The sequence below is a fragment of the Aptenodytes forsteri genome, unplaced genomic scaffold, assembly GCF_000699145.1.
Source record: "Aptenodytes forsteri isolate BGI_AS27 unplaced genomic scaffold, ASM69914v1 Scaffold369, whole genome shotgun sequence".
NCBI classification, from domain to species: Eukaryota; Metazoa; Chordata; class Aves; order Sphenisciformes; family Spheniscidae; genus Aptenodytes; species Aptenodytes forsteri.
The window spans coordinates 1,547,822-1,562,083 of record NW_008794965.1 but is presented as its reverse complement, the minus strand read 5'-3'; the positions used below and the strand labels follow the sequence as shown (position 1 = coordinate 1,562,083).

Below are 14,262 nucleotides of genomic sequence, written 5' to 3'. Positions count from 1 at the left end.
CCGCCCTCGGCCCGCCGGCTGGGCGTGCTGCCCTTCGGGGGGGCCTGGACTGGCTGGAGAAAGGCGCAGGGGAACCCCAAGAAGTTTAACAAAGGGAGGTGCGAAGTCCTGCCCCTGAGAGGGAGTAACCCCAGGTGCCACACACCGGGGAGAGCAGCTGAGCAGAGCTGAGGGGACCTTGGGGTCCTGCGGGCAACAAGCCGAGCGTGGGCCGTGGATGAGCCTTGGCAGCAAAAGAGGTCACCCGCGTGCCGGGCTGCGTGAGGAAGAGCGTTGCTGTTAGGTTGAGGGAGGTGATCCATCCCCTCAGCACTGGGAAGGCCGTATCGGGGCGATCTGTGGGCTCCCCAGCACCAGGAAGAGATGGATTTAGGGAAGCAGGTCCACAAAGTGAAGGGCCACAAAGATGATTGAGAGATTGGAGCATGCGACATGCAAGGGGAGGCTGAGAGAGCTGGGACTGTGAGGAAGAGGAGTCTCAGGAGGATCTTTTCAATGTATGTAAATACCTGATAGGGGGGTGTAAAGAAGATGGAGCCAGGCTCTTCTTGTTAGTGCCTGCTGACAGTACAAGAGGCGATGGGCACAAGCTGAAATATGAGAAAGTCAACTTAAACATGAGAGAAACCTTTTCTACTGCGGGAGTGATCCGGTTCTGGAAGAAGCAGGCAGGTTGTGGGGTCTCCAACCCGACTGAACGGAGGACCTGAGCAGCCCGCTGTAAGTGACCCTGTGGTAAGCAGGGTGTTGGACTAGAAGGTCTCCAGAGGTCCCGCCCAGCCTCCGCTCTGCTCTGACTCTGTGATCGTTCCCTCGGGCTTTGGGCAGCTGTATACCTTCCCATTTGCTTATCCCAGAGGGGAGCTTGGTGGGTCTGAGTTTGGTAATTTTTTTTAAATGGGTCACTGTGTGTTGTGGTATGCTGTGGTTTGCAAAGCTAGTCCAGAGTCAAGATTAGTTTAGCAAACAGCTTCTTAATCATTTGAATATTACAGTAATATGTGTGTATATACAATATATATAGTAATATATTGACAGTTGTGCATTAAAAAAAAAGCATAGAAAATGCTGTGAAAGAAAATCAGTGGGTGATGAGAAACAATATCTGTTAACTTTGTTGATTTGTCAAGATCCAGATATTCATGTCCCTGGTTCTTAACTTCCCCATCTGTCCTGGGGAGTGAATAGTTATCGGAATAATTGCTAATCACTTTTAAAATTGGATCAATTTGCTGTAAAGCTTGCTTGGCAGCTTTGAATAGGGACTAACTGTTTTTAAACAGTGGAAAAAGTGGGAAAAGCCCAAACAAGCAAATCCTACAAAACCGGGGAATCCTGCTCTTTGCTCTCAGACTTTCCCAGTTGAATCTGCAGCTGGAGGTGATACAGCCAGTTATTGGGATGAGTTTTTGCTTCTAGTTCACCTGTATGATTCAACATTTTCAGTTGTCAGTAGTCTTACGGTAATCCGCAGCAGGAATAAATCAAGTTTCAGTTACTGAGGTAAATTCAGATCTGAAGTGAATGGCACATCTCATGAGCGGGCAAGGTTGAATGTTTATACAGTTGATGTTAGTCAAGGGAAGTTCTGTTACATGTCTGACTAGTTGGCTTAAAATCCATGGACATACTTCTGAGAAAGGTATTGAAGATATATCTGAACTGTTGCAGAAAAAGAAGAAAATTCCCAAGATCTTGCTGTATATTTTTCCTATGTGCTTTTTTCTTCCTTTATCTTCTTTAAAAAAATCAAATACTTATTCACATTAGGGTTGTTTTTTTTGGTTTTTTTTTAACCAGCAGGAGACACATTTAGGGTTGGTGGTTTTTTTTTTTTTTTTTAAACCAGCGGGAGACACACATTTCATTTGAAAGAATTTCTGCGTGTTTACTGTTAGTTAATATTTTGATTATTTTCATACAAAAGTTAGTCTTTTGATATATGCTGCTAGCCGTGATTCTTCCTTGTAAGGAACATATTTATTTTGGTTGTGTTGTGATACATTAGGCAGAACTGTGTTCTTCCAGTTAATCTTAACTTATGTCATTTAGGCACGGAAGGTCCTGGCGTCAGTGTCTCAGAGGAGAGACAGAGTCCTGCTGAGAGCAGTGGCATAACGGTCATCTATAATCCTTATGCTTCCCTTTCTATTGAACAACAAAGACAAAAGCTGCCTGTTTTTAAGGTACAGAAGTTCCTTTTGGTATATTAAATCCATTGCATGATGTCTGGCTCTTATGTCTTTTTTTGAAAGAGCAGTGTAGAATCACTTTACAACATAAAACAATAATTTTATGACCTTGCTCTCTTTATTCGTTGGCATTGATTGTCCTGTTTGACAACTGTTACTGACAGTTTTACAGGCTTTGTAGATTTATGTTAATTACTATCTGTTGTGCATGTCATTTATAGATTTTAAAGAACTGCTTAGCTTTTGGCAGTAAACTCCATGTAAAATGAATTTACTGGTGTCTGTTAGACAATTAAATATTGTCATTTTAATTATTTTCTTACTTTTGTGTACATCTGGTTTTGATACTTAAATGTAATCTTTTTCAGCTAAGAAATCACATACTTTATCTAGTGGAGAACTATCAAACTCTGGTGATTGTTGGGGAAACAGGTTGTGGGAAATCAACGCAGATTCCGCAAGTAAGTGTCTGTTTAACTTGGTAAAATCAGGTATTCCTTCAGGGGATTTTACATGAAACGTTAAACCAGCAGCCCAGAACTGCACTGTGAGAATGGAATTCACGTGTGCTCCTGTGTGTGACCAAAAGGAGAGAAATATAAGGCTTCATATTAGATAGCAGGAGCTGGTGTGTCTGTAATATAAAACCTTCTTCCACTACAGGAAAGGGCCATACACAACAAATAAGTTTATGCTGGTACAAAGAGTAGTCACTGTGCTATAGTAGGTGTTTGTTACTCTATCAGAATCATGTTTAAAATTTTGTTGAGAATATGTTTTTAAGAAGGAAAAAAGGTGCACTTTTCTTACGAGCTTGTCTCTTGGAAACTTTTGGAATATTGTATATTTTTGTAGTTTTGTAAAATTTTCTCTTTTGCGCCAGGAATGAAAAAAGTCTGAGAGTGTTTGAAAGTTTGTTCTTGATTTTAACTTAAAAAATTGCAGATTAATGATGAATGTCATCTGCTTCAGTGTGAGCTCAGGACTTGTGCTGCTTAGGCTTTTTTCTAAAGGGTTTATAAAATAAAGGAAAGAAGAGGGAAAAAATGAAGTAGTTCAAAAAATACTTGAGACCCAAAGAACTGCTCTTAGATGCTTTCTGAAAGCTTATGTGCTTATGAAGTAGGTATTGTGCTATATTAGTTTTAATGGTGAGATTAATAATGCACAAAATCTCTAAGTAACTGATTTGCCTAAGGTCATGCATCAGTTAGTGTCAGAACCAGGAAGAAGCACACAGTGCGGAGAGCTAACACCTTGCTGTAATCACAGCATGACCAATTCATTTCTTATCCTCAATATTTGTTTGCAGTACCTAGCAGAAGCTGGCTGGACAGCCGAAGGAAGAGTTGTTGGAGTGACGCAGCCTCGTCGGGTTGCTGCTGTTTCAGTGAGTTTCTCTATGTCCAAATTTTCCCGGTTTGTTGTCATTATAACCTCCAGTTTATTAGCAGGTTTTGCTGAATAGCAGGAATCACAACTGCAGGAGCTCCTGAATGAATAGACATTTCTGCTTATCTTCCTCACAGAATTGCTGGTACTATTGTTGGGCAACAACTTGTACTCTCTGGTAACAGTCTGCATAGAAAGCATCCAGTGCTCCTGGTCTTCATAACTGCTGCCAAACACTGACTTGGTGGGCTGAAGTTTCTGCTGCAGCATTCTTTTTGTACAGAAAACTGAGGTGCATTTTGTAACCCTCATTTTTCCTGTCCTTTATAATATATTAAACTGTACCTGCAACAAATCAGCTTATGCCTCAGGTAAAAATGTAGTAGACTGAAGAGCTGTACAGCTTGCTGTTTCGTCTCATCCAGTATTCTTCGACCAGATCCAACATGGTTAAGGAAACAGTCTCTAGCAGTGATCTGCATCTTGTGCTTTGGGCAGCCTGCCTGCAGTGTCCTCCCTTTTCTCCTTCATAGGACATCCAGCTGACAGTGCACGGTTCTACAGGAGATGCTGTGTATACTGCAATGATTTCTTACGACAAACTTACTTCTCTTTTCCTTTTGATGTCTTAACATGTTATTTTTAAGCCTAAAATGAAAAGATTACTCAGTTAGGGCTTAGTATATAGACACAGTAGGATTTTTCTTCAAGAATGTTGTTGCAAGCTGCCTGGACTGTATGGCTGTTGCAGGGAGATGAGAGATCTAGTTGATGATGTACTGCTTTGTCTTGAACTGAAAGTGATCTTTTATTTTAATCGGTGTTCTTATCTGCTTTTCCATCTAGAGTATGGGGGTTGTCAGAAGTAAAGATAGGTAGTTGCAGAGGCCTAAGGCATAGTTCAGAAATTCCTGAACTTCTGCTTGCATTACCCAGACTGACAATTATCCTGAATGCTTGGGCTGAAAGTGATGGAGTGATAAGATTCCAAATGAAATCGTGAATTCACTGCCTGTCGGTATGGTTTAGAATGTCACTCAAATGACTGAAAGTAGCTTGCTCTTGGAATTCTACTAGGACTAATGTATGTATTGTGGAGTTTTATTGTGTCTTTAGCTATTAAATGTCTTTGTAGCTTGCTGAAACCATGGCCTGATAATACCTAATATTCTGTAGAATAAGTCTGAATAACTCAAGATTTTTAGCTAAAGGAGCTATTGGCTTAAAACCGGCCCAGGGTAGTACTGTTCCAAAAATTGTTGCTTCTTTTAATTATTCTGCCAGTTCTCTGTCTGTTTCTGAACAGAAGATTCTGCATTATGAAAAGCACAGTAGCACCTTTATTTAAAAAAAAAAAAAAAAAGTCTGAGTAAGTTCAGGGACAGATCAGCTTAACTCATAACTTTTTTCGGCATGCCATATACCTGTACTCTTTCCCTTTTTGCATGCCAACTGTGTTCTTAAATTGCACTCCTGCAATTGCTGGTATGTGGTCCTCCCTCAGTGTTGTGACTGGTTGAGTGGCTGCCTTTGTAGGTCTGTCGGAGTATTTACCACAGAAAGGTACCTCTGTAGCTTTCCTGAGTAGAAGCAGCGTGAAACAGATTTATTAAGTTACACTAAAACATTTTAAAAGTATCTACCACTTGTATGTTCAGTATGCACTGTTATGTCGAACAGAATTTTGTGTTTGAATGAGAACAAATAATTCTTTGGAAGCACTAGCTCTGTTCCTGTTTTGATGCCAATTCTCTATGGACAAAATAATGATACAATGACGAAGTGTACTGTGAGCTGTCTCTTGTTTCTAAGAGTCTCTTTTCTCAGGTTGCAGGCCGAGTTGCTGATGAAAGAGGTGCCGTGTTGGGTCATGAAGTTGGATATTGTATTCGGTTTGATGACTGCACGGATCCACAGGCTACAAGAATTAAGGTGAAACATGAACAGTATGTGGTTACTCTGGAAGGGTTAGCTGGAACTCTTCAAGTACTTTTGCAAAATTAATGAGAACCTTGTGATGCTCAGTAAAGAGAATAGATAGCATTTCAGTTTTCCAGGTGGGTACCCCAAAAGTGTGCTTGAAATGGCTGTGGCTATCCAAACCTTAATAAAACGGGTACGTGTTCTATTCTGCTAGTCTGGTAGCCACCATTTTAAAACTAAAGAAGATTTTCAAGATAGGTATGGCCAGATATTGGTACAGTGCTAGTGTGACCTGGTACGTCACTCAAAGTCATAGTGAAAGGCTGCAGTGAATCACAGCTAAAGTATCCTCACCACCCTAAAAATAGATTTTGATTAAAAGCGCAGATAAAACGTGAGTAGGCTAACAGAGTAATTTGATGTGGATTAAATAGCAAGCTTTGCAGCTGTTCTGTAGTGCTGTGAGCAATATTAATGTTGCTTGTGTTGTGTACAGACGAGAGTTTGCTTTAGTTATGCTGGAATAGCAATGATGATGAATGAGACAATTTACTTTTTGATTTTTTTTCTGAAGCTAGTAGCCCTTTTAAAGTGAAAGAAATGGAGATGTTTGTTCATTAAAAGCAGCTGAAATCTTTTTTTTTTTTTTTTTTTTTTTGAGTGTGATGATTAATCATTTGGGGTTTAATAAAAAGCAGCTTAAATTTTTTTTTTTTTTTTTTTTTTTTTTGAGTGTGATGATTAATCATTTGGGGTTGGAAATTTGGAGGTTTTACCTTGCCAGGTAAAGTTCTTGCCCAGTTCAAGGCCACAGTTGGAGTCCCAGGTCAAACTACTGTTTGATGGCTACATAAAGCTGGTGGCATTCCACTGGCTAGTAGGAAGAAAGTATTAAATTGAAATTTTGCATTTTGTTGAAATGTTAAGGTTTGTGTTCTGATCAGAAGTGTGTGATAGATATTAAGTAGCCTACTTTGAGAGGGTCAAGACTGGATTGACACACAGGATGTTACTGGTGGAGCAGATTTAGCCATGTTACAGACAAGAGTGAAGAAACTTCTATTGCCATGTTCCAGTGCTGCCAGTCTGTTATTTTTTTTCAATACAAAAATAATTTTAAAAAATTCAATACTGATGAAAAAGCAATCACTCTGCTTATCTCTGGGCTAGCACTCAGAAATACGTATTTGGCTTCCACAGCTGAAAATAGATCAATTTATTAGATCATTAGAAAATTAAAGGCAAGGAAAAATTCAGGCAAAAGCCTAGAAAATCATGTTTAAAAATCACATGGGTAATCAAGACTACCTGTTAGGGGTTTTTTTACATTTTTCTTTGCATTCACTTTTAGTTTCTAACTGATGGTATGCTGGTGAGGGAGATGATGGCTGATCCTTTATTAACAAGATACAGGTAAGGAAACACGGAATGAATGCTTGCTGAAGTGTAATTTGGTAAACAACTGCATTTTTTTAGACCGAGGTGTGGTTATTATAAATTAAATACCAAAAGATATGAAAATCACTTTAGGAGTTTGACTACTTTATGTTGTAAAGACTGTTAGAAAATCACTTGATCATTGCAACACCAAACCCGGCAGGATTTGGTGCTGTGGTTTTGGAACAAAAAGTAAATGGGCCTCATGGAGTCTGAATCGTTTCATTTACTGGTTTTAAATTCATTTTTTCTTTCCAATGCCAATCAAATTAAAAATAAAAAAAAATCAAGAACAAACACAGGCTATTCTGGTATCCAGAAAACCTATGCAGTGCAGTAAAGATAGACCTTTTTTCTTCCACCCATTTCCAAAAGCTAGCCTGAATAAAGAACAGTATGTATGTACCACATGATGTTATCTACATTTTTCTCCCCACTTCGTTGCTGTACTTTTTTTAACTTCCACAGTTTTCTAAGTGGATGCAAACAGTCCAGCAGCAGGTTTCAAATAATGATATTTCTCGAAGACAGGAAGACACTGATTCTAGTGTCAATCAAACCATTTCTGAAATCTTATCTTTCTGCTTTATTCACAGTGTCCTCATGCTGGATGAAGCCCATGAAAGGACTCTTTATACAGATATTGCCATTGGCTTACTAAAAAAGGTTATTTTTTAGTTGTAACTGTTTTCATTTTCGTCCTTATTGTTAAACTGATGATTCAGGATCAGAATTCATTGACTAGTGAACCCATTTGAGAGAGGGAGATTTCTAGTTCCTCATTTATCCTACAGCCTATTGTACATACCCAACTATTTACTTTAGGTGTCTGACACTCAGGATCCTATATTTCCTCCCCCCGATGCTGAAATTTCTCCTTAGATGATATTAGCAAAAAGGTAGTCTTCATTCTGCTGCTGCTGATCACGTGAAGTGATCTGATAGGGGGTCGTTGTTGACTTTCAACCTATGAAAGACCTGACTCCCACCAGAAATTAAGCGTAAGCTATAATGATTACAGACTGAATGCCCTTAAAAAGAATATATAAAACTCCAAACAGTCATCAGGTTGTTAGGTCTATGGTGTGATATGGGTGCTTCAGTTCATCAGCTGTCTTGTAGTATCAAAGTATTTTTAAAGAGAAGTTAGTGGTAATCTGGATACTCTAAAACTTGGTTCTAGCCTTATATCCCAGAAAATAGTTTTTACTCTGGCTGTTCTTGGTCTCTATCCTAGGTTCAGAAGAAGCGTGGGGATCTTCGACTGATTGTGGCTTCAGCCACCTTGGATGCAGAGGTATAGCTCACAGGTTTGGTTTGAAATGAAGTGACCTTAAGTGGAGGCTCCACTTCTATTTATATACAGCTTATCCTCTGTGCTGCTTGCTTCTTGTGAAGCTTTACTGCTGTTTGAGTGGTGAAGAAGAGAGGAAGGGGTGCAGGAAAAAAATCTGCTGTAGTTAGGTTGCTGTGTTTGGTTTTCATCTTGTATTAGCAAACTTTTTTGGAAGTGAATTTAAATATGAATCTGCTTTGCATATATTTATGCCTTTTTTCCTCTTACTGGTATTGTATAAAAAGATGTTCTCTTGGCTTAATCAATCCTAGTAAGAGACATTGGTTTAGCTCTGTTTTGCTGAGAGCAATAATTTGAGACAACCATAGACCAGTAAAAATAAGTGATAAATGAGTAGATTTCATTTCAGCGAGATCTTACTAGTTCCCTGATAGACTTGTGGCCTGTGGAAACTTATGTAACTTACTAAAAACGTCGTTAATTTAATTTTGAGTAGGAACAGAAGAAATGCTCTCCTAGATCGGAGCAGTGTTTCATCCAGCCCGGTGTCCTGTCTGCAGCAGCAGCAATAGGAGATGCTGTTTAGGGAGGACATATGAGCCTGTCCACCTGCTGTGGGTCCGTTCTCTTTGAGCTGCTTCAGCATCTGCAGTGGGTGTAATAGAGAGATTAGACAGTACCTTCCTGCTGCTTCCATCTAATATGTGTTTATGGACCTGCTGTTTGTTAATTTGTCTTTGAATCTGCTTGATGAAGCTGTAAGTCTCCAGGACATCATGTGAAAGCAATTTTCAGAAGTTTGCCACCTGCTATATAATGAAGTACTTTATTTAATTTCTTTTAAACCTGCTAGTTTCATCAAGGACCTCCTAGTTCTAGTAGTGTGGGATTTGTTTTTTTTAAAAACAAACAAACAAACCCCCCCCCCCAAACCAGTTTTACGCTTACTTTATCTGTCACCTTTGAATCTGTAAACCTCAGCTGTGTGTCTTCTCAACCTTCGGCTCCCCAAGCAGAGCCCCAGCCTTCTCAGTCTCTCCTCACAAGGCAGCTACTCCATCTCCTTTATCACATTCATTGCTTTTCTCTGTACTTTTCCTAACTCCACTCCACTGTGTCCTTCGTGAGATATGGTGTTGAGGGCTTGCATGTAGCGCCGAAGATGTAGGTGTACTGAGATTTCCTTTAGTGGTAAATATCATATGCTGTAAATCTTGATAGCATGCTATGCTTTGGTAGTACTTCCACTACTACATATTCTGTACGTTACATTAGATAACATTACAATACTTTGCCTTTGCAAAATTTTAACTGCCAGAAATTACACGTTTCAAATAGTTTACAGTTAATGTAAAAACAAGTTAATAGGAGCAAAATTATTAGTTTGACTATATAAGCATTTGTTTAAATGCAGAAAGTTTATGGTATCTCTATAATGGTCATAGAAGTTGAGATGGATTATTTGGGTTCTTCATGTTCATTCTTTTGCTATTATGTATTTAAAATACTTCATGGCAATAAATTTATGAAGGTGTCTCGCAACGCATAAATGAAAAACTTACATAAATCAGCCTAACTCTGCTTTTACAAGGTGAGATCTTGGTGTTCACTAAGAGCTGTAAAATTTACTTACTCATCCAAAAATGGATGAGAATATGCAAGCCCTACCCGAAAGTTTGAGGACCAGTCATGTCTAAGTTCTTCTTAGCTTTGACTTTGCTACTGTTATAGATCCAATAAAAAGTTTATATATCTGCTTTTTCAAACTGTATCAGCTGATCTAATTAATTTTATTACCTCTTTCCAATTTTTGCTTCTCAAAGTAATAAACATGCAAGACAGTGTATTTGTGCTAAATGCCTGAACCCCAGACAGAATAGAAGGCAACAAAATCAAACTTTAAAATTTTTAAATTGGAACTGTCAAACGTATGAAGAAAACATGCAAGTAGTAGTAATTTAACTTCTTCATGTCTTTAGGTGTCTCCCTTAATTCTTTGAAGTATCAAACTGAAAGTGTTTGTTTTTATTTTAATGTAGAAATTCAGGGATTTCTTTAATCAAAATGATACCGGTGACCCCAGCAAAGATACCAGTGTGATCCTTACTGTCGAGGGGAGAACGTTTCCAGTGGACATCTTTTACATACAGAGGTGTGTTCCTGTTTGATCTTGTCAGTGGTGATTAGGAGAGTGTGCAACTGTGGTATCATTTTGTCTAGGTTGGAGCTCAGAAATTCCCAGACCAATGGTAAGGAGGTGTAGCATTCAATTTGGGAAACATTTGGATATTCCTTATAGCAGCAGACATGTTTTTAAGCTTACTGTAGCGTAAAGGAAACAAATCAATTGCTGAAGACTGATTCCCAAGGATGCATCATGAACTAAATGTAGTATGGCTGATATATAGCGCCCAAAAGCTAACTCTCTGTTTCTTCCTTGTGGAAGTGAGGAGTCTGTACCTGTTTTTCTGCTAACGCCTCTGCTATTTTCTTGAAGTGAGGAGTCTGTACCTGTTTTTCTGCTAACGCCTCTGCTCTTTTCTCTCCCCGTAGTCCTGTTCCAGACTATATAAAATCAACTGTGGAAACTGCAATGAAAATTCACCAGATGGAAAATGATGGTGATATACTGGCATTTTTAACTGGCCAGGTATAGACGTAAGCTTCTTTTTTTGCTTTACAGTGCTGTATTGTGGGCTTTGTGAAGCCGCTTCAGTCTCCTGCTTTCCTTAGCTGTGCTTGCTTTAATCTCGTTAAAGATGACAAATATTTCTGCATTGATGTGAGCAGAATTAAGCCAGTCTGAAAGACTTAGAAAATGTAATTATGGTCTGGATTTATCAAAGCTAGTGATGGATGATAGTTTTTCTCATTTAATGCTGTATGCTTTCGGCCTCGTTAATAAGCGGATCAGTATGTGTTGTTTTTGGTGCTCGTCACAGCTATGAAGTTGACAGTGAGTCATCTTTAATAGTTAGGACAAATGGAATTTACATTTGTTAGGCTTAACATCTGAAGTCTTTGACAGAAAAACAAATTGCTGCGAGACGAAAATTTACTAGTCTCTTCTGCTCTATTTATACCTGTCAGCTCACTTTGCAGCCGAGTAAATGGAAGGTAGCTTATAATTTTTCCAGTGAGGAGCTACCTTGAAGAGCTTCAATATAACATCTTGCATATTTTCAAAATAAATTCTTCATCCCCATTATTGATTTGACTTTGAAAGAGTGAATTGGGTATCTGACAAGGCGATGCCTGAACATTTTGTTGTCTGTGTTTTAAGAGTGAGATGCCACAGTTGATCTCTGAGATTAAATGTGAAGTTGAGCAGTAACTGTTAATACTGTTACTGCATCATTCCTGATCAAGACCCACAGCATTCTGCACGGTCAAAATAGATTGGCCTCCCGTTTTGCTCTCACAAGTTGAGATAAACGGGAAAATACAGCTGCTTCCTCCTGAACTTTGTTCAGTCCTTCCCTTGTGATTTTTCTCATGTATTTGTGACATTGTCTCAAATAACAATGAACATAAATATTTACATATATATTTATTATGAATAGCAATTTATGTAAGAATATCACAAAATTGAGGGAGCTAGTCAAAAGATCCTGGAGTTTGAACAACTACAATTATATGGGGATCATTTTGGTGCATTTTTTGTATAGAGGTGACAGCTATGTGATATTAGAGTGAAACCTCTCTCATTCTGTCCCCCGTCTTGCTCTGGCTCTAGGAGGAAGTGGAGACAGTTGTTTCTATGCTCATAGAACAGGCTCGGGCCCTTTCTCGCACTGGAATGAAAAAGCACCTCCGTGTTCTCCCCATGTATGCTGGGCTGCCTTCTCCTGAGCAAATGAAGGTGTTTGAGAGAGTTTCTCACAGTGTCAGGAAGGTAAGGCTGTTGCGTATGTCTCAATTTCTGCCACCCGGAAGGGTGTCTGCATTACACAGATTGTATGTGTCAGGTTCACATCATGAGACTATTGCAAACACTTACTGAGGGAGACTTTCTGCATCTCCTAACACTGCCTGTCAGTTTTCAGACTGTGAACCAAGAACATGTTCTCTGGCTTCCCTTTTCATCTTTGATCAGTCCTAGACATGTCAGCTCTAACTCTCCTGTCTACCTCATCAACTTCTCAATTTTTAAGAGTCTTTGTACAGCCTTGTATTTGTCTACGTCCAGTTGCAGCTTCTTACACTCTGAAGTCCTCTACTTTTACCTGTATCTATTTCTTTTTGTGGTCTAAGTGTCTGTGGCTGTTTTTCATCAGTAATGGAAAAATTAGTGACAGAGTGGGTAAGTGCTGTATTTTCGCCTAAGAAACAAATGAAAACTTGCTTGGTTTTAGTAAAAAAAAAGCTTTGTTTTGACTTCTGCAAGTCTTGTTTGGATATTTAACGTCACAGAACTATATAAATGGTCATGATTAGTGCTTTCTGCTTAGGCAGAGCCTGTGTTATGGCTGAGATAAGCTGACAGAATTACACAGGGGTGACTTGTTATAATCCTTGCACCTGCTGGAGTCTAACAAGTAAAATTGTTCATCTGGTGTTGGAGAACATTGAGTATAAATACTTCCTTTCTCTCCAGGATATGACATTAGTCAATTAACTTCCACGATTTACTTTTTTAATTTCAGGTGAAATAAGGATGAAATTTCCCTCTGTCATCTGGGAACAATTATTTTTTAATATTTTAGGACATGCATATAAGTGTATCTCTGCAGGAATACTGAACATGAAATGCTTAATCGACTCTGTTCCTCTGCTATCCCCTGCCCCGTTGCAATGTTACAAGTAGCAGTTCAATATAACTGAGAAGCAGAAAGAAAATATTTTTAGTTCACTACATAAGAACATTTGATTTACAGTCAGTTAATGTTTTTCTCTGCAATCACTGCCGATGGTTTTCTCTGCAAACACTGCCAAGTTGTTCTACTTTTATGAAGAGAGAATAAATTTGCATAAGAAAGTGACTATGAAACTGTAAAAACTGGGCTTATTACAAGCTGACAAGCTCTTTCTGCTGCAGGTACTGTATCCTTTTGTACTCTAGAGTGTGTTTACTGGAACTGTCATATCTGAGATCTTTCAAGTGGCTTTTATTGGAATCCTGGTGCACTGATACTAGGGCTTGATAGTGTAATTGAGATTGGGGAGTTCACAGTATCCTCATTGTGTCTGTGTCTGTAGGTGATAGTAGCCACCAACATTGCTGAGACCTCCATCACAATTCACAGAATTGCATTTGTAATTGATTGTGGTTTTGTGAAGCTTCGGGCCTATAACCCCAAAACAGCCATCGAATGCCTTGTGGTGGTACCAGTATCTAAAGCTTCGGCTAATCAGAGAGCAGGACGTGCAGGACGGAACCGCTCTGGAAAATGTTACAGACTTTATACAGGTCAGTAGTTTGATGTGTAGGGAAGGTGAACTTGCTGGTGTGATTTGCATATTGTTTTACAGTGGTTTTAGTATAAGATAAAGAAGAACAAAACTGTTTTTTGTTTTTTTTTTTCTCAGTGAGAGATAGAAATTTCCCGTCATTATTCCTCTGGCTTATTTAGAAATACATTGTTCATATGTGCTAAGCATTAGGCACTGAATCCTTTTATGAAACAGAAACACAAACTGAGCAGGGTAGGTCCTACAAGATTGTCAGCAATTGCAAACCTGTAATGTTAATGTTGCTCTGGTGAGTCTGCTAAGAAGTTTATCTTTTTATGATCTTGGTTTCTGAGCAGTTGCTTCACTTTATAATATTTTATGATGCTCTCTTCTGTGACTAAAGTCTCCTTTAGACTGTGCATCTAACAAAAGACTCCGGAAATCCTTTAGATAACTGAGGGAAAACTTCTTTGTGTCCCCTTTTTCATAGGAATAGGTGTGAACCCCAAATGCTTCTCTTAAATCAATGACCCTGGCACTGTACAAAAATTACTGTTACAAATAAATCTGTTGGCCACCTAGCAGTGTTCAGAAAGCCCCAATCCAACTGTCTCTGTTCTCAGCTGT

The 14,262-nt window shown here is 38.9% G+C and overlaps 1 protein-coding gene across 1 annotated transcript in view; it reads left to right on the top strand.

Annotated features, from left to right (window-relative positions):
- The window catches only part of DHX35 (DEAH-box helicase 35), a 35,404-nt gene that overhangs the window by 3,094 nt on the left and 18,048 nt on the right, over positions 1-14,262 (top strand). The window contains exons 2-12 of the mRNA XM_009275545.1: positions 2,053-2,186; positions 2,561-2,653; positions 3,505-3,582; positions 5,412-5,516; positions 6,859-6,920; positions 7,541-7,610; positions 8,182-8,241; positions 10,281-10,393; positions 10,795-10,891; positions 11,978-12,136; positions 13,441-13,651. Coding sequence (XP_009273820.1) covers positions 2,053-2,186; positions 2,561-2,653; positions 3,505-3,582; positions 5,412-5,516; positions 6,859-6,920; positions 7,541-7,610; positions 8,182-8,241; positions 10,281-10,393; positions 10,795-10,891; positions 11,978-12,136; positions 13,441-13,651 — 1,182 coding nt within the window. The remainder of the gene's footprint in view (positions 1-2,052; positions 2,187-2,560; positions 2,654-3,504; positions 3,583-5,411; positions 5,517-6,858; positions 6,921-7,540; positions 7,611-8,181; positions 8,242-10,280; positions 10,394-10,794; positions 10,892-11,977; positions 12,137-13,440; positions 13,652-14,262) is intronic.